Source organism: Periplaneta americana, chromosome 3 (assembly GCF_040183065.1).
Source record: "Periplaneta americana isolate PAMFEO1 chromosome 3, P.americana_PAMFEO1_priV1, whole genome shotgun sequence".
Classification (NCBI taxonomy): Eukaryota; Metazoa; Arthropoda; class Insecta; order Blattodea; family Blattidae; genus Periplaneta; species Periplaneta americana.
The window spans coordinates 132,914,032-132,940,176 of NC_091119.1; the positions used below are offsets into that span (position 1 = coordinate 132,914,032).

The following is a 26,145-nucleotide window of genomic DNA, read 5'->3' on the forward strand; positions in this document are numbered from 1 at the left end:
AACATAGATGATGATGTGGTAAAGCAAGACATCGTTATTGTTAATACTATATTATTATTATTATTATTATTATTATTATTATTATTATTATTGTCCACACTTGTGGAGTAACAGTTAACGCGTCTGGCCGCGAAACCAGGTGACCTGGATTCGATTCCTGATCGGGGCAAGTTGCCTAGTTGAGGTTTTTCCGGGGCTTTCCCTCAACCCATTATGAGCAAATGCTGGGTAACTATTGGTGCTGGACCCCGAACTCATTTCACCTGCATTATCACCTTTATCTCATTCAGACGCTAAAAAACCTAAGATGTTGATAAAGCGTCGTAAAATAACCTACTAAAATAAATAAACAAATAATAATAATAATAATAATAATAATAATAATAATAACTGTATTTGATTGCCATGTTCGAGTATTACACTAAATTACACTCACTCAGACATAGCGGCTAAGTAACTAATTATGTAAGGACTTTGACTACATGTTCGACGGATTTTATGACATTTATACTGATACATTTCCATCCCCACTCCCTATTTTCAACCATAGGTGATCAAAATTGAGTTATTAAACCCTGTCCCTATGACTTATTTCCAGGCATGCAGGGGGTTCCGATGTTCGCGGCTGAGCCACGAGGTCTCCCCTTCGGCAAGATTCTGCCTGAATACCTGAAGGATCTGGGCTATGTGACGAGGGCTGTAGGAAAGTGGCATCTCGGCTTTTACAAGAAGGAGTACACTCCCACATATCGCGGCTTTGACTCTCACGTCGGCTACTGGACTGGATTCACAAGCTATTACGACCACATCACCGAAGACACTGTAAGCATGAGCACTGCGACCTCTAAGGTAGCTCTTCCATTATGTTGATCAACGTTTCCCTATCTTCAATGCATGAACAGGGACGTCATTTTATTTTTACTTCAATTTTTATTATAGCTTAGTTTTTGTATGTAGTTCACTACCATCCCCTCTACTAGTAAACTTTCAACCGGTCCTCCACACAGAACCAAGGCTGCGTATACAGTCAAAGACGCCTTACGGTCATAATATACAGTACTGAATTAGTGAATATAGCACATTCCAGAAATAAGTTCGCGTTTTCCAGTGACGAAAGAGCTTTCAATATTGAATCATATTTTCGCACAGGTACTGTCGTCCGTTTGCTTACGTCGCATCCCCGTTCCCCCACTAGCTTCTGCTCGCCCCTCTTTAAAGACTAGTGGCTGGGCTATCTTAACTCTTTTCTGAAAACATTAATTTCTGTTAGGAATTCAACGTCTACGTAATATTATATACAACTTTTTAAAATAACTTAAATAAAAGGGCCTCGTTAAGTAATTAACTATCACGTGATTTCCCTCCTTTCTACGAACCTGCGACAAAACCACTTGGACGGACAGTAGATAGCATATCTGAGTAATTTTATCTTTTCGGATCGTGCAGAAGTGAAGATTGAATTTACAGTTAGTAAGGTAGGCCTACTCTTTATGCAGTAGGTACAGAATTATTTCAACATGAGTTGAAGGCCGAAACTGGTAATTGGAATTAGGTACAATAGTCTATAGTGCGATAATATGCACAAAGAACTAAAGCCTGTATCGAAATGAACGGCCAGGATTTTCAAAAATGTGTTTAAATATTCGTATTATGATTACTTTTCAATTTGACTTCATTATCTATATTGTATTCTAATGTGCTGTAGACAGTATAATATACACTTAATAATGAATACGTCAGAATGGATAGCTCAATTCATGAGTGAAAACACTTATTGTTAATACAGTACTGTATTTTGATTAAACAAAAACCTAATGAAAATTATCAAACTCAAAATCGCGATATTTCCTAGTTTACATAAATGGATGAACAACTTTTCTTCCCTCCTATACCTAGTAAAGTGATTTGTTTGTATTTTACGCCAGTATCATCGAACTCAGTCGTGGAAGGGGGTAGAAAATGGTGTTTCCGGTTCTCAACCGTTAATCCAAAGTTATAGCGAGGTTAATATTAGAAATGTAAGTAAACATAAAATGACGTCCCTGTAGATCAAAATGAATTCATGTATTGTATATCATAAGGGTGACGAACTTCAAATCACAATAATAAGGGAGATTTGATTACGACAAAGTTTAGCGCAATTTGTTTAGAGTGTGAAGCTAGGTTTTACAACAAGAGTCTGTATTTGATGTATTTTATGTAACGAAAATAGTTGCAGAAAAACATCTTGAAACGTTCATGGCACAATCACGGTCTAATATATACAGTCACGAAGCTTGAGTTGTGAGGGTGCTTGAGACAACAGACTGTGCCAGTACTATTACGCATTGTCTGTAATGAGGCGATATTAGCGATCCTAGTGGTTAGCAACTATCTGTGGATGCATATTTACTACGTATTGACCTTCGTGACTGTATATACTAGACTGTGGCACAATTTTCTAGTATCCTGGCAACCGCGTACTCAGCGGCTACGACTTCAGACGCAACATGGACGTGGCCTGGGATCTCTCCGGCAAATACGCGACGGACGTGTTCACCGACGAGTCCGTGAAGATCATCCACGAACACGACAAAAGCAGACCGCTGTTCTTGTACCTAAGTCATCTTGCAGCGCACGCAGGCAATGATGGCAAACTGCTGGAGGCGCCCCAGGAGGAGGTGGACAAGTTCAGGCATATTCCTGAGGCAAACAGAAGAACCTATGCCGGTACGTATGGCAATTTCAACATGAAATAATTCATGAAATTGGTTTTGTTAGTATAGGATTTTTGGGAAATACTAATGCTCTCACTTGCACGTATCATTGCCGCAACCTCTTCCCTAGGCAAATATCTTGGTGGATTTGCTGAAGGAGGGAAACTTATGGTATGTGGCGTCTGGATGTAGGAATGGCGGAAACGTCCCTACCACCTGATTGTAAAGCTTTGATTATTTTTCCAGCCGTATTGAAGAATCACAGACACAAGTGAAACCAGCGATTTCAAATAAAAAAATATAGGCCCCTGTACACTTCTGAATTTATGGCATTTATAATCTATTTCAACTTAACCCTCCAGTACTCGCGTGGCGTACATTTGTATGCTGTTTATTACATCATCACCCATCACATATCCGCTTTCAATGCTGATAGCGTCAAATTTTCAGTACCTTCCTGTTACAGTTTACTTCTGGTGTCTGGAATGCTTGAATGTAATTGTCATTCTTTACTGTATAATAATATATTTTTAGAGTGTTTCACAATTGTAATCCGCACTTGTGTTGAAGTAGGGCGGACTTGAGCGTTTTACCCCGCCCAACTTCAAGATAAGCGTCGAATAACACCTCTTCCATTGTTTGAGTAGCAATTATACTTTTCTCCTCCGCTTTCGGCAATGTTTTCTTCTCCTATCAGACATTATGGAACGAAGTTATAGTTTTGTATAAACTGTAGTACTCTTTATATAGGTATTCGTAGTACGTAACTGTTAAAAAAGTAATGCCGCCTTTGGTCTAGTTCTTCTGTAGAAGTGGCGTAATAAATTTTCGAAATCATCAGCTGCGATCTGGCTGCTATTTTACTTTACAACTGGTCACTGGTTAGCTCTATTAACAGATTAGAGATTGTTTAAGTCCTAAACAAGGTTGATGCACCTTGCAAGTGCTTAACTATGTGCTATGTGGCAATTTTAAGCGGTGTTTACAATATCAAGCTACTGATACACGAGGCCATTAAAATCTTTTCTGATTGTAGCCATGATTTCCAAAATGGACGAGTCAGTGGGTCGTGTGGTGGAAGCTCTGCAGGACAACGGGATGCTGAACAATTCCATCATTGTCTTCATCTCTGACAACGGTGCACCTACTGTAGGAATGTTCCGGAACTGGGGGTCGAACTTTCCTTTCAGAGGGGTGAGTTTAGTGGAGAGCGAATCAATTAAAAAATTTAATCTTGATAAATGGTTTGAAGTGTTGATTGTAATGATAGATACTCTGGTATTTGCATTACAGGATAATTTCGTTGGAGACGTGTCCACGTACAGAACCAGAAATAAAATTTGAGCCATCTAATATTACTAATCTACGTAAAGATTAATTTTGGGTCCTACAGAATCTATTTGTTATGGTTACAATTGATATTAGAGGAGAAAAATTCGCTCCGGCGCCGGGGGTCGAACCCGGTCCTTTGTTCTGCGTACCAAGCGCAGTAACACTGAGCTACGCCGAAGTTCAATCCACAGCACCGGATCGAATCTCTCTCCTCTAGTGATTTTTCTCCTCTAATATCAATTGTAACCATAACAGATAGATTCTGTAGGACCAAAATTAATCTTTACGTAGATTCTTCGCCCAACAGTGCATATATTGTGGAATACCGGCCACCAAGTCACTCAATTGAGTGCGCTCCTTGTATAATGGCAGTTGACTCAACATAATATGTCAAGATATATGTCGAACATGGAGTAAAACCACTGAGGGAAAAAAACACTAGAGGAGACAGATTCGATCCGGTGCTGTGGATTGAACTTCGACGTAGCTCAGTATTAGAGCGCTTGGTACTTAGAATCAAGAACTCGGGTTCGATGCCCGGCGCCGGAGCGAATTTTTCTCCTCTAATATTAATTTTACTAAGTTTCAGATACAACACATTGCGCATGTGCAGTAAACAAGAGCGTTTAAATGTATGCTACTTGTGGACAGTGTTTCGAAGCTTGTTGCCTACACAGGGGAGGACTGTTACCAAGACCCGGTCCATTTTTTAATTCCGTATGTGTATATATTCGGTTTTCCTTGAAGTAATAAAGAAATTCTATTGAGTTCAGTTTTGTTTGGCCCAAGGTAATATATTTGAATGCAAAGAAAATAAATAGTTATTCCTTTAATTTGTGCAGAAAATTGTAGGCTGATTCTCAACAAAGAATACATGCGCTCTGGACCAAATAACCTAAAATGGAAAGTGCTTCTAAACTCCTTGGTCTAGAAAAATTTATTTGAATCCAATGAACATAAATTATTTGTTGAATTTTTACCCTGGACCACAGAAGGAAAATCAACAGAATTTCTGTAGTACTTAAAACAAAACCGACGTATGCACATGGACACGTCTCCTATGATTTTACCTCTAACAGAAATCGTTCACTAAGGCAATTCACTCACTCAATCCTTGGGACATTAATTATCTATTACATGTCACTCAGTGTTTAATAGTTCATAGAAAAAGAACTAACATTTCGGAGATACATACTATCGACTGCACCATACAAGAAAAGGAAAACCTATCTATTACATTCTTTAACACTGTGTATGCTTCGGAAATCGTACTACATGACATGGTCAAAAAACTAAAAACCTTCACACCACATTGAATTCCATAAAGGTCTTAAATCATGAAGTGTATGGTTATTCAAAGTTCATATAAATTTTAAAGCGTTATAAATATGATAATATTTCAGATAAAAGAGAAAAAAAAACATCATTATGTTTAGTAAAGAATTATTGTGATCTTCATTTGTTACATTTTGCATTTCCATAGCCACAATTTAATTGATTAAAACATTAATGAGTCAATAATGTATTTTTCTAAGAATTTTGAAGTTCCAAGCTATGATTTTAAAACTAAATGTTAGGATACAGCTGGTCCAATGCTATTATGGAAGCAATAGAAGTCAGATCGGTGAGTCAGTAACTCTGTCGGTATTACAGGCTAAATAATTTTCTCGACAGGTCAAGTCAGTCAGGTCCAGTAAGTCAGTCAGTCAGCCAATCAGGTCAAGTCTGGTCAAGTCAGTCAGGTCCAGTAAGTCAGTCAGTCAGTCAGCCAATCAGGTCAAGTCTGGTCAAGTTAGTCAGGTCCATTAAGTCAGTCAGTCAGCCAATCAGGTCAAGTCTGGTCAAGTCAGCCAGGTCCAGTAAGTCAGTCAGTCAGCCAATCAGGTCAAGTCTGGTCAAGTCAGTCAGGTCCATTAAGTCAGTCAGTCAGGTCAAGTCTGTCAGTCATTCAAGTTAGTCAGGTCAAGTCAGTAAGTTAGGTATTTCAAGTCAGTCAGTAAGGTGAAGTCTGTCAGCCAGATTGTCTGTCAAGTCTGTCAGTCAGGTCAAGTCTGTCAAGTCTGTCAATCATTCAAGTCAGTCAGTCAGGTCAAGTGAGTCAGGTCAAGTTAGTCAGTCAGGTCAAGTTAGTCAGGTCGAGTGAGTCAGTCAGGTAGGTCCAGTCAGCCAATCAGGTCAAGTTAGTCAGTCAGTCAGGCCAAGTTAGTCAGTGAGGTCAAGTGAGTCAGTCAGGTAGGTCCAGTCAATCAGTCAGGTCAAGTCTTTCAGTCAGGTAAAGTAAGTCAGTCGATAATTTATGTGAAATAATTCCCTCAGAGAGGTCAAGTCAATCGGTGAGTCAGGTTCAGTCAGCCAGGTCCTGTCAGTCTGTCAGGTCAAGTTAGTCAGATCAAGTGAGTCAGTCAGGTCAAGTTAGTCAGGTAAAGTAAGTCAGTCGATAATTTATGTGAAATAATTCCCTCAGAGAGGCCAAGTCAGTCGGTCAGTCAGGTTCAGTTAGCCAGGTCCTGTCAGTCTGTCAGTTATTCACTGAGTCAGTCGGTAATTCAGGTTAAGTAATTCTTTCAGAGAGGTTAGGTCAGTCAGATCAATTGACAGTCAGTGTGTCAGTCAGTCAGTCAGTCAGTCAGTCAGTCAGTCAGTCAGTCAGTCAGTCAGTAGAGTAAGCTACTCTCTCCTTCAGTGAGTCACTTTTTGACTCTTTAACAACTGTGACTGATTCTCTTAGTAAATCGCATAGCAACAATCAATATTTCACTTAATTTCTGTTACTCATTCAACCGCTCACTCAGCCAATATCATCACTCGCTTTGAGACTGTTATTCTGACATACACTCAGTGCTGGAGGGTTGTATGAACCAGCTTAATAAAGCTGTTGCTCCACTGTATTACTACAAATAGCATTTCGATATGTTTGGAGATGAGCTGCTTGGCTCCCGTAGCAAGTCGTGGAATTCGAATCGCGTTCGCCGCCTTATAATGTGAAGCTTAATGTGCTTCCTTTGAAGATAACCTGTTGGACGTGGCTTGCTTCCAGATCAAGGCGACGCTGTGGGAAGGAGGTGTCCGTGGCGTGGGTTTGATATGGAGCCCTCTACTTTCTGATCCTGGTCGTGTTTCTGAAAAGGTAACCAAAACTCTTTATTATTGATCATGGCCTTAGAAACTAGTCTTATGTAAACAATTTAGCAACTTGTTACAACTGGACTATGAGGCGGTCAGAATTGGCTTTCAAATAATGTACTCCGAAAAGTACATAATGCAATATCGTGGGAACTGAGTTCCCTTGAGTATTTTACTTACAATAAAAGAGGAAGAATAACATTTCTACTGGAAATAGTCTTACATATAAATATAAAATTACGATAATGTATAGTTTGCAATGACGGGACACACGTGACACGACAGAGAGACGCGATATTACATAAATTACGGCCAATAGGAAATCAGAATTTTATGACGTCACGACGCGACGAAAATTGAAATTGAGTTAACTTTTACCGGAATACGTATGTGTTTTGTTTATGATGGCATCGTCTGCAACAAAATTGAATACTTTTTCAGAGGAGATCTTGATGTAAAGCAACGTTTCTCAAACTTTTTTGAAGTGGGGACCACTTTTTAAAGTCAGAACAGTTCCACGGACCACCTTACTCTTGTTCTCTTCGAAAGCAAATTTATCATTTTCGTAGCAAATTTTAATACCAGTACACTTATATTTTAAAATTGAATTAAGGTCCGTTACTTCGGTCCTCTGTTATAAATTCGGGTGGTCCCTGGCTGAGTTACAGACGCGGCGTCAGTTGTGCAGGGAAAAGATGTCGAGAAACACCACGTATATATTACTTTAAATCCCTCTTTCGTTGCTGAGAGTAGACTGGGAAGTCGATAGACGGGTAGGGTAATAAATTTCGTAAAATGTCTGTACTGGGAGAAAAAGTGAAATTCGATTGCCATGTGTCACTTCCAAACTCTGAGATTTTAAGCTAAATTGTAATACACAATTCGTTAGAATTTTATTTTGTCTCCTGTCTTTTTTGAAGGAACACAAGGGCAGACCTCGAGGACCACAAGTGGTCCGTGGACCATAGTTTGAGAAACGCTGGTTTAAGGATACCCTGAATTTTACAGAGTGAACCGCGATTAATGTCATTAATTTCAAAGGGTTATTCTTTGAGATATTTCAAACAAATAAAGTTTAATACAATTTTGCTCGTTTTTGCTTTATTTTCGGGAAAAAATTATTTTGTGTGAAACATTTCAAAGCGTATTTTGGGAAAGCCATTGAATTAACATAATTCTCAACATGCTTGTCAATTTAAGAGAGGAATGTATTATCACCAAAAGAAATTTAGTTTTTGTCGTTTAGCTATGCAGAAATTTCAACTGAACAAATGTAAATTTTCTTTCTGAAAAGGAATTTTAAAACGTTACATTTGTTAGAATCAAATTTCTGCGTATTTATTATCACAATACACTGCTCTCTTAAATTGACTGAACATATTGGGAATAAAATCAATGATTTTCCCAAAACACTGTAAGAAATGTTATTACTATGTACCGAAGTACATATGATATTTCCGTGAAGAAATTCTGCGTCATCATACGAAGAAGGATGAGTGGAACAGAGAAAAATTCCCTCCGGCAGCGGGATTTGAACCAGGGTCTTCAGCTCTACGTGCTGACGCTCTATCCACTAAACCACACCGGATTCCCATCCCGATGCCGGATTGAATCCTCTCAGTTTAAGTGAATTAATTAACACTCGGTTTAAGTTCCACCTCTTGGGTTCCCTCTCGTGGCCTACCCTCATGCACTGCGTCATATATGTATGACAGTGGCACAATGTCCAACATGTGAAGAGGTGCACTCGTTATGAGTGACTAAGTGGCCGGGATCCGACGGAGTAAGCGTCGTTTTAAATCACTAAGTGATTTTTTTCGCATATATATTATTACGATGTACTTCAGTACATATAACACTTCCGTGCAGAAATTCTGCTAACTCTTTATACCACGGTTCGTTAACTTGAAATACACATTGCTTTCCATCCATGGCCTCCGTGAAGTTCGGAAATTTTATTAATATTTCCCCCCCCCCCAATATCCTTCTTCCACCAACATGAAATTGTCCTCACAGAGATTCCACTTAAGGAGGTGCTTTTCAATTTATCCTAGATTGCAGAACTTATTTCTAAAACTATAATGGACATTGTGGAAGATACAATACGAAAATTGTAAGAGAGAGAGAGAGAGAGAGATCGTAGGGAATCGCCTGCAACCAAGTTCTTGAAAGGGGGATACCAACAATTAGGGAAACCTAACCTCAAAGCAGTGGCGTATACTGGTTAAAGGGTTTGGGCTACCACTGACCCTATTATTACACAAAATATATTTTTAAATCCCTATAATAAAATTCCTTACATATTTATGTGAATTCCAGACGTCTTGATTGGGACGAAAATACGTTGATGACTTCGTCCTTGAAATTACAGTTGGGCCACTTGCAAAGTTTCTGTAGAAATAACTTTTCAATGAATATTAGTGCCAAGCCGGATAAACGTTCTTATGTATGAGTTGATCTACAGTAGGATTTTATTCTCTTCAACGCAGAAAATGTTCTTTCTACCGCTGCTGACGTAGCTGGTATTGTCACAATTAATGTTGCCAATTTAAGGACTTCAGGAATAACTTGGTTCAGCTGGTTTTCATATATGGCAGATAATATTTCATGGGTAGGTTTGTTCGAAAAATCAAAGACTTCTGCTGATTATATTACACTTAATTCATTTTTCAAACGTACTTGATCAAAGTGACTGTTATAGGATTGAAATAATTTGTTTAGTGCCTCATTCGGGAAGTTTTCTCTATAAGCAGAAAATTTTTGAGAATCTAGAAGATATGTGAACTGAAGCTTTCCATAATCAGAAAATCTGTCAGTAATTTCCATGTGCATACGATCTAGTATGCTGTAGTACAGCTGCCTGTATTTCAATTCATCATCTCCTTTTCTTCGCTTTAATGGTGGTTCCATTGTATTGTCTGAAGAATTTTCATTTTCCATATTACTCCATATGGACGGAAACCCACTACGTCTGAACTCGGATATAGTATGTTTTAACTTTGATACCTCTTGCAAGCAGTATGCTATGTCTAGACTTTTTGTCTGAAGAATATTGTAGAGCACATCTGTATGTGCGAACACTCTAGCATAGACTTCAAGAAGAAATATATACTGAAACTGTGTGAAAAAATTCAAATATCCTTGAGCCTGCTCATTTACAGCATCATCCCAGTTTTCTTCAGAGTCATTACAAATGATATTTTTAAAGAAAGCAGTCCGTTTTTCTCTGTATTCCTTTACTGTATTTACAAGCCGAGATGTAAAATTCAATCTAGTTGGTGCTACTTTTGGGAGTTTCTTGTTCATAAATTCCTTGAGTTTTCTGATCTTTTAGGAGATGATGAGAAAAATGCAGCTAAACCCGACAGTGTTTTGAAAAAAATGCGGCATTCTGGAATGGATGAAGTAGTTTGTTGCAAAACTAAATTGAGAACATGGCTATAACAATGGACAAATAGTGCTTGAGGATACTTTTCTTGAACTTTTGTTTTTAAGCCATTAATATTTCCCGCCATAACTGAAGCACCATCGTATGTCTATGCAATTAACTTATTGCCGACATTGTATTCTGCTATAACACCTTCCACATGCAGAAACAAAGCAGCAGCAGTTTTATCCGAACTGACATTTGTGAATCCTATAAACCGTTCTTGGACATTGGCAGCACTGTCGACGTATCTTAAAACAATGGACAATTGACTCTGATTAGAGCAGTAACTTGTTTCATCAACAATAATGGCCACAAAAGGTTTTATGTTCTTTATCATAACCCCACTTATAGCAAATATTAAGTCATTCTGAATTGCGAGAGAAGTACCACGAAATACTGTTGAACTCTCAAGATGATTGGCCAGTAAATGGTCAAATTCACTTAAGGAACTTAAATATTCAATACAATTTCCTATATTGTCTGATTCCACACTCTCGTTATGACCCCGAAAAGTCAATTCTTGTTTTCCTAGAAAGCAGACTGCGTTAATAAGATGCAGTAAAATCTCCCGATTTTTTTTTCACAAGAGCATTGTGTTGGTTGATGTGTAGAGCTTTTCGCTTATCTAGCTGTAAATCAATCCTTGTCTTCCCAAAGTTTGCAAAGTTCATGCTACTACAAATATGAGCTTTTGATTTGTCGTATTCTAGGACTGCCGTTCGAAGGGAGTTCATATTAGAAAACCCCTCTTTTGACCACACATTAGTTTCGCGGCTAAATAACAAACATGGCCAGCAAAATAGTTTAGACAGTTTAGAAGTACCACACAACCAATTCCACTTACCATATGATGTTGAAGTGAAATGGCGTGTGTACTCTCGCTGTTTTTCTTTTACGTCCATGGACAAATTTAACTCAGGAGTTGGTCTTTCCATTTTCACAATTTCAACTTTCTCGTTGTTAAGTACGACGGTTAAAAGGCACTTTTAATAAACCTTCTATTACACAGTCATTTTCAACACAAACCTCTCCATAAACTTGTTCTGCCATATTTTTCACAATATCACTTAATTGGGAAATTAAAAACTTAATAATTCACAATTAATATAACTCTTAGACACTCGAACAAATCACAAATTTAAAATAATGCACTGCAAGAACACAATCACATCAATTGCTAGCGTACTAAGCGTATTGCTGCTTCGCGCCTTCGAAGAAACCGATCACGAGAGCGGCAACTCGCCCGTTCTACAGTGCACGATGGAAACATGATGGAGCGGGGGGGACGGGCAGTTGTGCGAAGGACAGCGTGAGCGAAACGGTCACAGGCTACCTCACGTAGCAAGCGGTTTCTCCAGCGATGCCGCCTTGACAACTTGTTTCTTTTCGAAAGCAGAGAGCGCATATAAATCTAACAATTACTTTAATTTTAATTACTATGGTAAAACTAATAATACAAAATTATTACATTATGTTATATTATAAACTTTTTCTTTTGTAATATCCTTGGGCTATCGCCGGTAGCCCCGGTAGTCCGCAAAATACGCCCCTGCCTCAAAGTTACGCTTAGAGGAGACCAACGAGCTACATTGTTTGCTACATTAATTATGAGCCCCTTGTGTTACTGTTTTACTACATGTATGCTTATCAACAGATGATGCACGTGTCAGATTGGTTACCCACGCTGTATAGCGCCGCAGGTGGTGATGTTTCAAACCTTACCTCCATGGACGGAGTTAACCAATGGAGGAGCCTTGTGGAAGATACAGAGTCACCGCGCACAGAAGTATTGCTGAACATCGACGAGAAGGCGAAAACCGCAGCTTACAGATTTGGCCAGTGGAAGCTGGTTATAGGTGAGGATTACGAACCTTGCGCACAATACTAATTGGACGGAGTTTTGCAATAATAGACCAACCGACAATTTGAAAAAATGCAGATATTTCACAAATCTGTTGTTCACTTCATTATTTAACTCGGAAAAAATCTGCACTGTGCTGACATTTATAAACAAAATTATTTTGTTGAAAAAAATTCATTATTTAGGTTAGCCTTTTCTATTATTATTTGTGCTATTCTTGTAATAGTATGAGTGATACAATACTTCTTGTGTAACATGTTTAATAAATAACCAGATATACTTCAGTAGTTAATATCTCGAAAATAGGTTTTTGTCGCTTGGACTCTTATTGCATAACTCCGTCCCATTACATGTATGTTATTCAAAATACTTAAATACTTGTACGGTGAACTCAGCAACATCTAAGAATCCGAGCGAAAACTAGTTGCGCAGTAGAAATAATACCATGCGAGAACAAATGACGTAATGTGAAGTGAGTAGTCTGCATTATTCATAACGCTGATTCGCTTCGCTCAGTTTCAAGTTTCCTGAAGATCTTTCTTGCTCTTTTGGTGTAGAAATGGGTATATTCGTAATTACATATACAGGGTGATTTAATAATATTGCGAAAAAAATAAAAGGGAAATAGGGGCTGCTGTATAGAACATTTTGGGATAGAGTACTTGGAATGTTCGAAGTCAGATTAATGACTTGGGAAAGGTTCTAGCGAAAGTATGCAAATGGTTGAAATTTCCAGGGTACATTTCTATTTGTCACATTTAAATGTTTTCCTCAATCAATAAAAATGTGTTTTTTGATGTGCGTAAGTATTATATAGATCTGTGTCATGTTGTATTTATTATTATTATTATTATTATTATTATTATTATTATTATTATTATTATTATTATTATTATTATCATTACTATTATTTAATTCTTGGGATTTTCGTGACTTATGATTCCTGTGCATTTCATACTTGTGTTAAGAATCTCAGCTTTTGAACACTGTGACCAATTGGCGCCAAGTGTCTCTCGATTATCTAAACTCCTACAATAAAATATTTCCAGAATTACTCTTCCCGTTCGTATTATGAAACATATTAGTGTCACTTCCTCCTGCAGTCTTTTTGACCACCTCAGACAAATTTTCACACTTTTCTATCTTCTGTGAACATTTTATTTACAATTTAAAATATATTAAAATTATTAAAACTACTTCAAAAATTAAAAACGAGTATAATAAAGTTGTGAAGTCAGACAGACGGCGACTTTAACTCTAGAAGGTTGCATATAATTCACTGTGACTCACAATAAAGTTGCAAATAAGGATGTTTACTGCTTCATAACGTCAAGAGGAGAAAATACTAGGCAGGGAGTAAAGCCATTTATATCCTGAGTGAATTATTGCTTTTATAATATGATTTTACAAGCAAATATATTTTCGGTAAGTTAAACTGCTACGTTATGTTGCAGGTTCATTTGGAAAGAACGGCTCTTACGACGAATATTTTGGAGAACATGGTCGAAGCACTTCAAACCCAGTTTATAACATCTCGTCATTGGTCAATAGCCAAGCTTGGAAATCCATCTCTGCATCGCAGTCAACAGTTTCTGACAACCAAATACAACAGTTGAGGAAGTTGGCTTCAGTGACTTGCAGTAAAGGCGGAAGCTACCAACGCGTATCCGACTGCAATCCATCATTGAATAAAATGCCATGTTTGTTTAATGTCCTTTCAGATCCTTGCGAGACGAAGAACGTAGCTGATTACAATAAAAATCTTGCAACAAATATTTATAACCGTTTAGTGTACCAGAGACAAACTCTTGTCCGTCAATTAAACGTCCCCTTCGACGTAGATGGCGCCGATCCTACTAAATTTAATAATACTTGGAGCCCTTGGATGGAGTGAAGAAATGTAAATTAGGCTATAGATGTGTGTTAAATTTGTTAACTGGAAATGAACGTACACACAAGACCTGTTCGATTGAGCCGAAAATTTTCTACGGGGTGTTTTAGTAATTTTGGTACAAGCTTTCAGAAATGGAACATGTGATCAATATGAATAATGTTCATAGAGGATCCCTTATCCGAAAACATTCCCTTTGAGAGTTCTAAGCCTTGATGTGAGTGCTAACCGATCTATGTAACGATGCAGAATAATAACCTAAACATTTAATTAACCATTACGCACTTTCAGTTAATACATATTGATTTAAGGGGAGTGGGTAATGATGTCTGTGCGATAAAAAAAATTCAGTTCAAAAGTTTAGTTCAATATTTCTAGACTTTTAGTGCTCAGAGTGGAATAAAAATTTCCATGCCTCTACAGTCAATTATTCTCAAATCAGTGGTATGAAAGACAACTAATTAGTTTCGTATCCAAGTGCAAAAGAAAGGCCCTATATTTTCTTACTTGTACCTCATTCTTCAGGTGCACATTACTTGCTACAGTCTTCACTCATATACCTTGTATTTTTTAAGTTATCTAGTAATGTATATTGTAAATTCTAAAGCAAAATTTAGTTGAATATTTCACCCCTAGTGAAATAATATTGAACTTTGTTTAACATTTTTTGTAATTCTTCTTCTTCTTCTTCTTCTTCCCTTCAAGTATTAGGCCATATAGCCTGTTACGATCTCACAGTTGAATTTTCAATCCAGCGCTTCTTTGGACGACCGAATGATCTCTTCCCGTTTGGACGATAGGGGAGCATGACTTTTGGGATTCTATCTCTACGCATGCGATGCAGATGATTTATCCAGTTGTTCCGATAATGTTTTACGTGATTAATTAGAGATTCTAGTTGTAATTCTTCCATTACATCTTCATTGCGTTTCTGATCCCATTCCGTATATCCCGCTGTATAGCTAGCTGTTAAATTTCATTTCATTAGCCTTATTCTGCTTTCGTCTTTCTTCCTCAATGTCCATGCCTCACTGCCGTAACAAAGTACAGGTCTCGCCAAGGTCTTGAATAGGCGAATTCTAGTATGCCTTTGTACTAGGGAAGGTTTCATAATGTTGTTAATTATTCCCATTGTTTTGGTGTATTTAAAAATTTTCTGTGAAATGTCTACTTCATCGAAAAAAGATAATATGTATTCGAGATATGTAAATAATTTAATCTTTCTAATATTTTTCAATCTAAACATATTTTTTGTAATTTTTTCAATGCATATAGGCCTATAATTTTTTCTCGTGTTATGTGTATGATATTCTTAATCCCGTAAGCCTATTATGTAGAACACAAGCTACAGGAAACACTGTAAAAATTTAATGTAAATTGATGCAGTAATTTCAGAGAAAAGTGCACTTAAGTTTGAAAAATGCCAACTTATGGAAAATTGCATTTAAAAAAAAGAATTATATATGAATTACATGCGCCGCCAAATTTAAAGGGACCATTTAAAGGGGTTATCTACAGAAATACCCCCACAATATTCATATTGTTTCAAAGAACAAATATTGTACTTTTTTTAAAACACAAAATAAAAAACCGGATTTTTGATCCCTAATCACCACCTGGTTCTCTTAAAGGATAATATAATTTAAATAATATCGATTAATATTCATTATAGCAAGGATTCAAAATGTGTTCCATCAACCTTAGTACAGGAATTACAACACCGTTCATTTACTTCGCACCTGTTTGCAGCTTTTCAGCGTGTTTCTAACGGAACCGCAGGCAATTATGATCCTTGCTACAGTGTTCTCTTTCTGTACGATCGATATGTCGTAAAAGAGGTTTCTTTCTTCCATATACATTTGCTTTTCAGTATAGTGGTTGGGTAAGATTTGAAGACCTGTGATTTTGTCGCTGTAACAAGTTTGACGCTGCTTCCGACTGTGACTATAGTTCCAAATTCACAGCTCCGAGAAATCGCCATCTCCGACCGATATGTGACACATAAAGATGACAGCTGATGTACATTATATATAAGAGGTCTACAGTACAGACAACTTCTAGGTCGGAAGATTAACTTGAAGGACAACATAAATGGAATCTAATTAACTTTCGTTCCATTCAAAAGGTTAACGTCAGCAACTCTCTGGTAATCAAGCTACAATGCACTCGCTAAATTCTTCCACGAGTGATTCACCTAATCATTCAAGAACATTTTTGGGAGAATATATGCGCCCACCCATCACTATAACATTGCTCAGAGTGTGTTTCTTATACTCGCCGCGCTAATCAATGTTGTTGATATAAGACATGGCACCGGTATATCAATTCGCAGAAGAGGATAAACATAAATATCTGTCAGCTCGTGATGAGAAACGTTCAGAGTCGCCACGAATCATCCAAACACGAAACTCACACTGTGGCATTTATATGTTATATATAAATTACATAATAGTAAGTTCTCTTAATGTGAATCTTGTCATAGTAACAGCAAAATAAATAGACATAAATTACAATACCGTGTGTTTTTCTGGATAGATGACATAGGGATTTAACATTGCCATAAGAAACCTGTGTATAAAAATAATGAAGAAATAACTTAGTCAACGGGCCATGTTTAGAATTCAGAATATATAAAACAAGGGAACATCATTTATGATTCTAAATTCAAATCATCTTGTTCTATTAGTTTACAACTTATAAAAACCTGCTAATCTGTAAATGTGGCCCACTGATAAGTTATTTCTTCATTACTTTTTATACATAGGGTGCAGGTTGATAATATTGTGATACGAGTAATATTGTGATACGAGTAATATTATGATAGTTCTTTTTGAGAATTTATTACAATTTTACTGAACGAGAGGAGGACCGGTTTTGTGCAGCAACTTTTCCACGAACATTCCCTTAGTTCGTTTACGAAAAAAACCGATCTTCCTCTCGCTCACTAAAATTGTAATAAATTTTCAAAAAGAACTATCACAATATTACTCATATCACAATGTTACCAACCTTTACACTATATTTCTTATGGAAATGATAAATCTCTATGTCCTACACAAAGAAAAACACACGGCATGTGTATAATACTTCAGCCAAATAACCGTAACTTTACACACGTTTCAGGGGGGAAGTACACCTTTCGCTAGTATAATTTTACTATTATTTCAAAAACCTCTTCCCCTCTCTCAATCTATAGATCCTTTGGAAAAAGAAAATTGGCATGCTTAATATATATATATATATATATATATATATATATATATATATATATTTAAATAAATAATTTTAATGTTTTTGAAAACCCGATAGTTATTTTTTTAATTACGAAACATTTTTGAGAAATTTGTTCAGCCGGGCTGAACAACATATAGTAAAATCTTTAAGATAGAAGAATAGTTCATATTTTTAATAATGTTTATCAACATTTTACGAAAAGAAATTATTTTAAAATGAAATAAAAATTTAAAAATATTTTTAAAACTAACACGTTAGAGATTTTAGTATATGTTATAGACATGTTTGCTAAAAATAGATAAAAGAAAGAATTACATCAGTATTCAAATATTTGAGTAATTGATCATTAAAACGCTGCAAAAAATCTAAAAAAGTTTTAATAATTTAAAAAAAGAATAACTATTGGGTTTTCAAAAACATTAAAATTATTTATTGATGTACAGATAGTGTATATTAAGCATGCCAATTTTTGTGTCCAGAGGATCTATAGATTCTGAGAAAAAATATATATTGAAATATAATAAAATTATGCTGGTGAAAGATGTACCTCCACCCTTAAATTGCGGCAAGGTTTCCCGTGCACTATCCCTCAGTTTGATTCCAGCTAACTGTCATATATTACGGACCAAACAAGGTTCCGTACAGTATTTGCTTGGACTTTGTAATGTTTACAAATATCACCATGGCAATAAAAAGGTTTACAAATTATACAGAAATCAACCCGAATACATACATTAAGGCTTGTAACTATCAAAAGAAACATTCCTGGATATGAGTTCCTATACGAAAATTATTCATATTGCTCATTGATAATTAAGTCACTGAAACTTCCTATATATATATATATATATATATATATATATATATATATATATATATATATATGTGCGACATATGGTCGCAGCAAACCAGAAGTACCTACTTAGGCGGAGGGGTAAAAGAGGTGTGAGGGGCACTGTTTTAGACGTTCATAGTTTTAATAATCGGTTGTGAATGATAGGCCTAGCTTTAATTATATTTTTGGTTATATATTCTTAAAAAAAGGACTTGCATATTATCACTCCGTATTTCATTATGATGTGAATAAATACGGTGTTTGATTATCGGTTTTCGCAGGACACTCCAGTATCTCCCACGGCAGTTCCACTATTTATTTATTTATTAATCTGTCACAATATGATCTTTTGCTTTAATCAATATTTAAACATTCAGTAACATCGTAGAAATACGTAGTACAAACCAAAAAGTTAGTAAAGAATATAGATTTGTATAAAATTATTTCAGAAAATTATCTACTACATTTACATACAAACATTACAGTGGTTTACTAAATGTGCACTAATTGGATTTACCATAAGTTTTAAACTTTGTTGTGGTTGGTTGTCTTTTAAAGGTTAAATATTTTCATGGTAAACTCCATGTATCTTATTATTAACAAAAGAAAGTTAAACTAGTTCTAAATATGCGGCAACAGTTGAATACGCTGCGTGAAGGATCATGTGACTTGTCGCTCTTCTGTTTGTTTGGATTTTGCGTGGAACTTTGGATAATCACCATAGTTTTTGCTACTGCCGTTACGAGGCGCTGGTTGTCGCGTCATAACCTAACATGTAGAAAATTCCTGCCTTTCCTTTCATTTCATGTGAAGAATGACGATAGAAAATATTACTGAGAAAATATCCATAAACATACCTAAATGAGTAATAATAATAATAATAATAATAATAATAATAATAATAATAATAATAATAATAAAGTTGGATACCGTCAGATATTTACTTTGAAATCTTTAAGCCATTTGCCAATGTACAGACCATCTAATTTTACTGTTCCAGATGAAACGCATTGCGCATGTGCAGTAAACAAGAGAGCCTAAATGTATGCTACTTGTGGAAAGTCTTTTGTGAAAATTCTTTCTATTCTAATTCAATTACATCATATAATTTTCTATACCAGAACCAAACAATTATTCTTAATTTTATATAAAATATGATTCAAACCTCTTGTTTCTATTATCAATACAATTCGAAAGTCGGTACTATAACTCCAAATTTGTTGACATGGCAACCAGATGAGTTCCTGTTTCTTTGTTTTCCCCTGATTATTTTTGAGTCTATGCATTTAATTTTTCTGAATATATGACTCATTAATGTCCTGAAAATCTAAAAATCTAGCATTATATTGAACACCATGAAAATTTTAAAACATAATTTAATGTGCTGTTTCGTGTATTGTCTATTTTCAAATATTTGTTTTTATCTCCAATATCTTTCCATCTTAAATTCATTGATAAGACACAATGATTTAATTAGCGGCGAAGTACATATCACTAATAGTTGATAAGATTATTGTTTCGTCATCAGGAAGTAGAAATGATGAAGTCGTTGAGGATTGATGGAGTTTGAGCAGTGAAAAAGACAGTTATATAAGAAAAAGTGCATTGACGAGCGAAATCTACTCTTTTACATTTGGGAAATGGTGAAATCTTATAGAATATATTTGCACTTGTTCGGTAAATATTGATGCAATTTTTGAACGAAAATTGTCATCGAAGTGAATGAATGGAGACTTAAATGTAGATACGTGACACTAACTCTCTGTAGAGTTTTGAAAGAATTACCGCCAGGAAAATTTTAAGAAAAATGAACAGGTATTGTGTGTACATAATATGTCCAGTTACAAAGTTTTGTTCCTCTTTAGATTAGTGATAATTTAAGACTTCACTTTGTTTAGAATCTTTAGTAGAATGAGATAGACGTACTAATGTGGAAAGAAGCCCGGTGAATTGTCCCCCAAGGTTTGATCTCGTAATCTGTCTGCAAGGTTAATAGTTCTTAAAGCAAAGATTAATTATCGAAAATAATATGTAATTCATTGCAAGAAGAATGGAAGAAATAAGAACTTCAAAATTTTACGTTAAACTATTTCAGTATCTTAGTTCTGACGAACGATCTTCATTTACTATTTTCTGTTTTAAAACAGAAACGCGTTAGGTATTTATGTTTCAGAAAATGAAAGAAACAGAATTTCCATCCTTTTTGCTGTAGTGAGCAGTCAATTGTTTTGTTCTAGCGCAGGCGCAGAATTGTATTATTAATTTATCATACAGAAGTTTCATTGTTTATCGATACATAGCGGTTGTTTTCTGTTCATAACTTTAAAAAAGTACCTCCTAAACTACAAATAAAGTGATAATTTTTTAGCGATAACGAAATGTGTTTCATTGTACTGTATTTACAGGATTTCCAGTTTGCAGAGATGTTTAAAAAAATGTAATGCTTTGAATGAATTTTATTGAATGTAATATTTTTGTAAATCTGTGAACTTGTGAATACATGGTCAAACGTTACATATTAAAATGTGCCAAACATAGCACTAAATAATTATATTTTGAAATAATATATTATTCGCTGTAGAAGAATCTATACAATACTTGCACAAAAAAAATATTTCAAGCAGTTTTGTACATAGAGTGAAAGGTTCTTTAATCAAGTGTTTTTTTTCTCATGATAACATATTTAGAGAAGCCTCAATTTCATGAAACCAGACTAACCATACACAAACATATACAAATATAATCTATTATAAAGCCTTCATAATGCACGAGTCAATAAATGAAAGTATTCAAAAACAGAAAATCCAGTTCATACTCGATAAAATTTAACAAAGAGAAGTGAAACCACAACGAAGTAAATTTTACCAATTGTTTAATCTTATTCGTATACCTTAAACAACTAACAATTAGTAGCGATGAGTTTTGTTCAAATATTTTTCCGGTTTTGAATCTGCAACGCCTTTCAAAATGATATAGAAAATCAACGGCACTTTTTCTTTACATTCGCGTAACTCGTCCTCCGATGCTGCGCTCGGGCTAGGGTCGATTTCCGCCTGGTCTGATTACCTTAAGGGGAGTGGGTAGTGATGCCTGTACGATTGAAAAAATTCAGTACAAAAAGTTTGGTTCGATATTTCTAAATGGTGAAGGTTACACATGTCCCGATCACTACAGGAGACATAGGCCAGTTTTACACTAATCCTAAACATCTTTAGCATGACTTGTTGCTTGTGAGTCGTCCCAAACCCCGGCCTATACCTCTAAGAGCGCCAGTCCTTATATACTCGACTTGATTAGGCCTAGATTATTATATTATTACCCATTTCAGCGAGTACTGACGATCACTGCAAAATACGATAATTTTGTCCAGGGAACATTCTCTTTTGGTACAAGGATGATTTATGTAACATGTTTCTAAATTAGTCTTTTAAATACCGGTACATTCTTTAATAAATCACTGAAAAACAAATGTTAATATAGGACGTAGAGTGAGTACGAAATTATTACAATTTTTTCTTGTTTGGCGCTTCATTTTTACGTAAATAACGACAAATAAAAACTAACATACTACATAACATTATTTTCAGAAATACAGAAAACAAGCATGATTAATATTCACCAGGGGCGAATGCTAGTCACGAAAGTTAGGCTTGCTCTTTTATTCATAGGGGAAGATGGGAGGATATAATAATTAATAATTAATAAAAATAATCAGACCCACATAAATAATTTATTTTATAATTATGAAATCATTATGAGTCATGGATCATATTCGCTTATCAGATGTAGAAGTTCGATATAATATAACAAACATGGCCAACAAAACAGTTTATTTAGTTTTTTCAACCCTGCCAACCAATATACATGGTTGTATTGAGCTGCACTGAACGAGCGCACATATTCTCTATAATGTCTGTCTTCTCTTGAATAGTCCTTCAAGAAAATGGATTTAATAATAAGGTTTCAATGACACACAATTCCGAACTCATTGCAATTCTTCAAATTAATGTTTAAGAATTAATAATACATGCAGCAGCTAACATATGCATTCCGCTCATACAATTACAGTACATTGCACTCGCAAATCACAGCACATTCCGGCTGCCAATACTGGTCTGTGTAGCTCTCGGACCAGAGCTTCAAGCAACACATAATAGAAGCATGTGCGCCTAGGACGGGCCAAGGAGGAAGGCACTTGCGCGCGCATCATATTCTCGCTATTTCTACGTCTTTCCTGTAGCTCCAACAAACGAGCAAGCGTTGCGATATTTGCGGTGTGCAACCTGCGGATGGTATTACGCCTATACAGTATTCCAAACTCAAAATAAAGTTTAATGTACATAACGCCATTTTGAGAAATACACATTCTACGAAAATATTGGGCTTGCGCAGCAAGCATAGCATGCCCTGAGAAATCGCCCCTGATATTCACCATTCTTAATGATCTTGTGATAGAAAAAAACCTAAGGAATATAAATTACACACAAATGTGCCTGTATTAAACAATAAGCAAAGCACCTTCGCTTAACCATTTTGAAACAACGTGAATATAACGAGGAATGTGTAGGAAAATAATTTCTTATATATTGGCCCTAGTGTGCATCATTGTTAACTTATGAAAACAAAATAAATGAAAATTAACATGGCACATAAACACTATTTGAAGAAAGATACGAGTCATTAAGTAATATTCATAGTTCTTAATCATCTCTGGATGGAAAATAACAATGAAATATGTATAAAATAGAAATTACATACAGGTGAGCATATAAAAAACAGTAAGAAGAATCATATTTGATTAATAAGCTCAAATTACTCCAGGTTTAGTGTAAGAGTGGCCTATATCTAACGATGTCTCCCAGCAAATTACCGAATTTAAAAGCAAAAAAATCGTGTTACAAGATTGAATTTGTGTATTTTGTTTGAAACTTTCCGAATATTTGTAGGCAGTCTTATACATTAGATTGCCGAAAATTGGCTTATAATGTAACATTGGCAGTGATAAAAGTGTTATATATTCGTTCAGTGGCCGGTGGATACTATACCTTGACCAAAATAGTCTCTTATCCAAGTGAAAAACAAATGCCGTAACTTATAACCTATTTTCCCACTTTGCTAAATGTACCTCAAACTTTAGGTGTACATAAGGTACTTGCTACAATTTTCACTCATTATTTTGTATTTTTTAAAGTTATAAACTAATGTAGGCTATATTGTAAATTCTAAAGCAAACTTTAATTAAATATTTCACTTTTAATGAAACGTAAAAAGTATTAAACTTGGGTGAATAATATTTGCCATTTTTTTTGCAATGCATATATATTTTTTCCTCGTGTTATGTGTGTGATATTCATAGAAAACAGACTGCAGAAAATACTATAAAAATTTCATGTAAATAGATTCACTAGTTTCAGAGAAAAATGCACTTAAGTTTGAAAAATAACAACTTACGGAAATCTGCATTTTAAAAAAAGGATGTATTAATTACATGCACAGGCATATTTAAAGAGACCATTTAAAAGGCTTATTTGCAAAGATATCCCTACTTATATAGCCTATTCTTTTAAAGAGCAAGTTTTGTACTATTTAGCTCAAAATAAAAAATTATATTTTTGACCCCTAAGCAATACCAAATCCCTTTAATAACTCGTAATAACTTTCGAGATGTTCCCTAACTGTAAGGAAAAAAGTCGGGTAATTCCATGGCGAGCTCTCAGAATCGTCTCGCTATAGTCAGGTCCATCGGCACTAGATAACAAAGGGATGGATATAGCGTAGTTAAATAACAGATTAAACAAAATACATGCACAGTTTCTTCGTGTGTGATAACCAGGCAGCGAAACTTAGTGCCCGAAGGGAGAAAGCCAGGTGATTTCAGGTTAATTGTGTTCTAGAGTTCCTCTACTGTGTACACTGGCTCGCAAAACTTTTGTCCGATATTGTACAGTTTTTCTCGTTCTTAAGTTGGTATTTGTACTCACTCTAGGACAGGCGGCAGGTAGTCTCCCCGCAGGTAACAAACCACCCCTCCTCACAGCAGTAAGTTTGAACTAAGCTACTTAATAAACTTAAAGACAATATGTTTACTTAGTAGTCTAGTGATATAGATAAATTTAATAAACACGGCATTTTGTAGCTCCTCTTCACGCCACGGTTCTTTGCGTTATAATGCGCCAATAGCTTATTTTTCTTTGGCTGTTGTCATGGTAATAACCAGGCCTCGAGACTTCGGACCCAGTAGAGCAGTTAAGTGGGAAATGCGCATAACTGCGTACTGAGTATAGTGTTTTTTTTTTTTTTTTTTTTTTTTAATTGAACAACATGCTCCATTACAGAGTAATACTACATGTTTTAGATTTTCCGTTTCCTACGATAAATATACATTTTGATACATTGATATTACCTAAGGAAGATAGAGAATTAATACAAATACATATATATGGCTTAACCGTAATAAAAAGAAAAGAAAGTATATATACATGATTGGAAATATTGCAATTGGTTTTTTTTAACAAATTGATAATTGTATAAAAATTGAATGATAAATGTGTGTATCCTAGTTATAAATGCATTGCTACAATTGTTCAAAATCTATTGAATTTATAAAGGCAAGGAATGGTTGAAGATGAAATTTTACAAGTTGATATTTGTTAGGTGGCCAACTTGCTGTCTTCGAGATGCTGTTTCTTAGAATTCCCCTTTGTTTTCTTAATATTGTGCAATCATACAGCAAGTGATCTACAGTCTGACCTCCACTATTACAAGGACATGTTGCACTCTCCAGTAACTTGAATCGATGGAGGTAGGCTCTAGTCATCCCGTGTCCTGTCACCATTGACGTGAAGATGCCTGTAATATTTAATTTCATCTTAAGCCGCTCTTTTACAGTAGGAAAGTAGGATTTTGTTATCGCTGCCTTTGTGGTGTCGTCCCATTCTTTCTGCCATTTTAGTTTTCCTTCTTCCTCTATTTCACTTTGAATGATACTTTTTGGTATTTTATCATAACATACTGCTGCATCCTTGTTTCGTGCCGCTGCCTTCGCTAGTCGATCCGCAAGTTCATTACCGTATGTTCCGACGTGGGCCTTGATCCAGAAGAATTCTATCGTCCAGTTTACTTTCTCCAAAATTAAGACTTTCTTCCTGATTTCTTCTATAAGGTATTTGTGGTTGTGATTGTTCTTTAAGGAGTCTATTGTTATTCTGCTGTCTGTGAGGATTGCTGCTGTGCGTGGTCTGTTGTCCCTGATGTCAATTGTTTCTATTGCTTCCAGTGCTTTAATGATTGCTACCTGCTCGGCTTGATTGTTGGAACATCTGTAATTTAGTTTGAATTTTAATTGGTTGGTGAGTTCATTTCTGACGAAGATGGCGATACCTGCTCCAACTCCATACTCACTCTTACTCCCATCCGTGAATATTTGAAGGGTGTAGTCCTTATCTTCTGATCCCTCGTTGATCTTGACAGCGTCTGCTGGGTGAGGCCAGTTTCTGATTTCCACTTCTCGGTCTATGGTATAAGTTTGGTTTTTTACTCTTCCTTTCATTATGTTGTATAATTTAAGTGCCTCCTCAATTTTTATGATAATGGGAGTTATTCCTGACAGCATACACAGAGCTTCGGTAGATGTTGTGCGAAAGGCTTTTGATATCCTTATGTTGATTAGTCTTTGGACTCTAGTATATTTCGCTTTGTTAGAATCGTACTTCATAGCTTCAGCCCATACTGGTGCTCCATATA

General features: G+C 35.7%; 1 protein-coding gene across 1 annotated transcript in view; it reads left to right on the plus strand.

The window, feature by feature from the left end:
* LOC138696545 (arylsulfatase B-like) overlaps window positions 1-14,922 on the plus strand; it is a 109,354-nt gene extending 94,432 nt beyond the window's left edge. Inside the window, exons 4-9 of the mRNA XM_069821643.1 lie at window positions 599-822; window positions 2,445-2,709; window positions 3,733-3,890; window positions 7,066-7,155; window positions 12,236-12,437; window positions 13,897-14,922. Coding sequence (XP_069677744.1) covers window positions 599-822; window positions 2,445-2,709; window positions 3,733-3,890; window positions 7,066-7,155; window positions 12,236-12,437; window positions 13,897-14,336 — 1,379 coding nt within the window. The 3' untranslated portion in view covers window positions 14,337-14,922. The remainder of the gene's footprint in view (window positions 1-598; window positions 823-2,444; window positions 2,710-3,732; window positions 3,891-7,065; window positions 7,156-12,235; window positions 12,438-13,896) is intronic.
* Window positions 14,923-26,145: the final 11,223 nt, after the last annotated feature.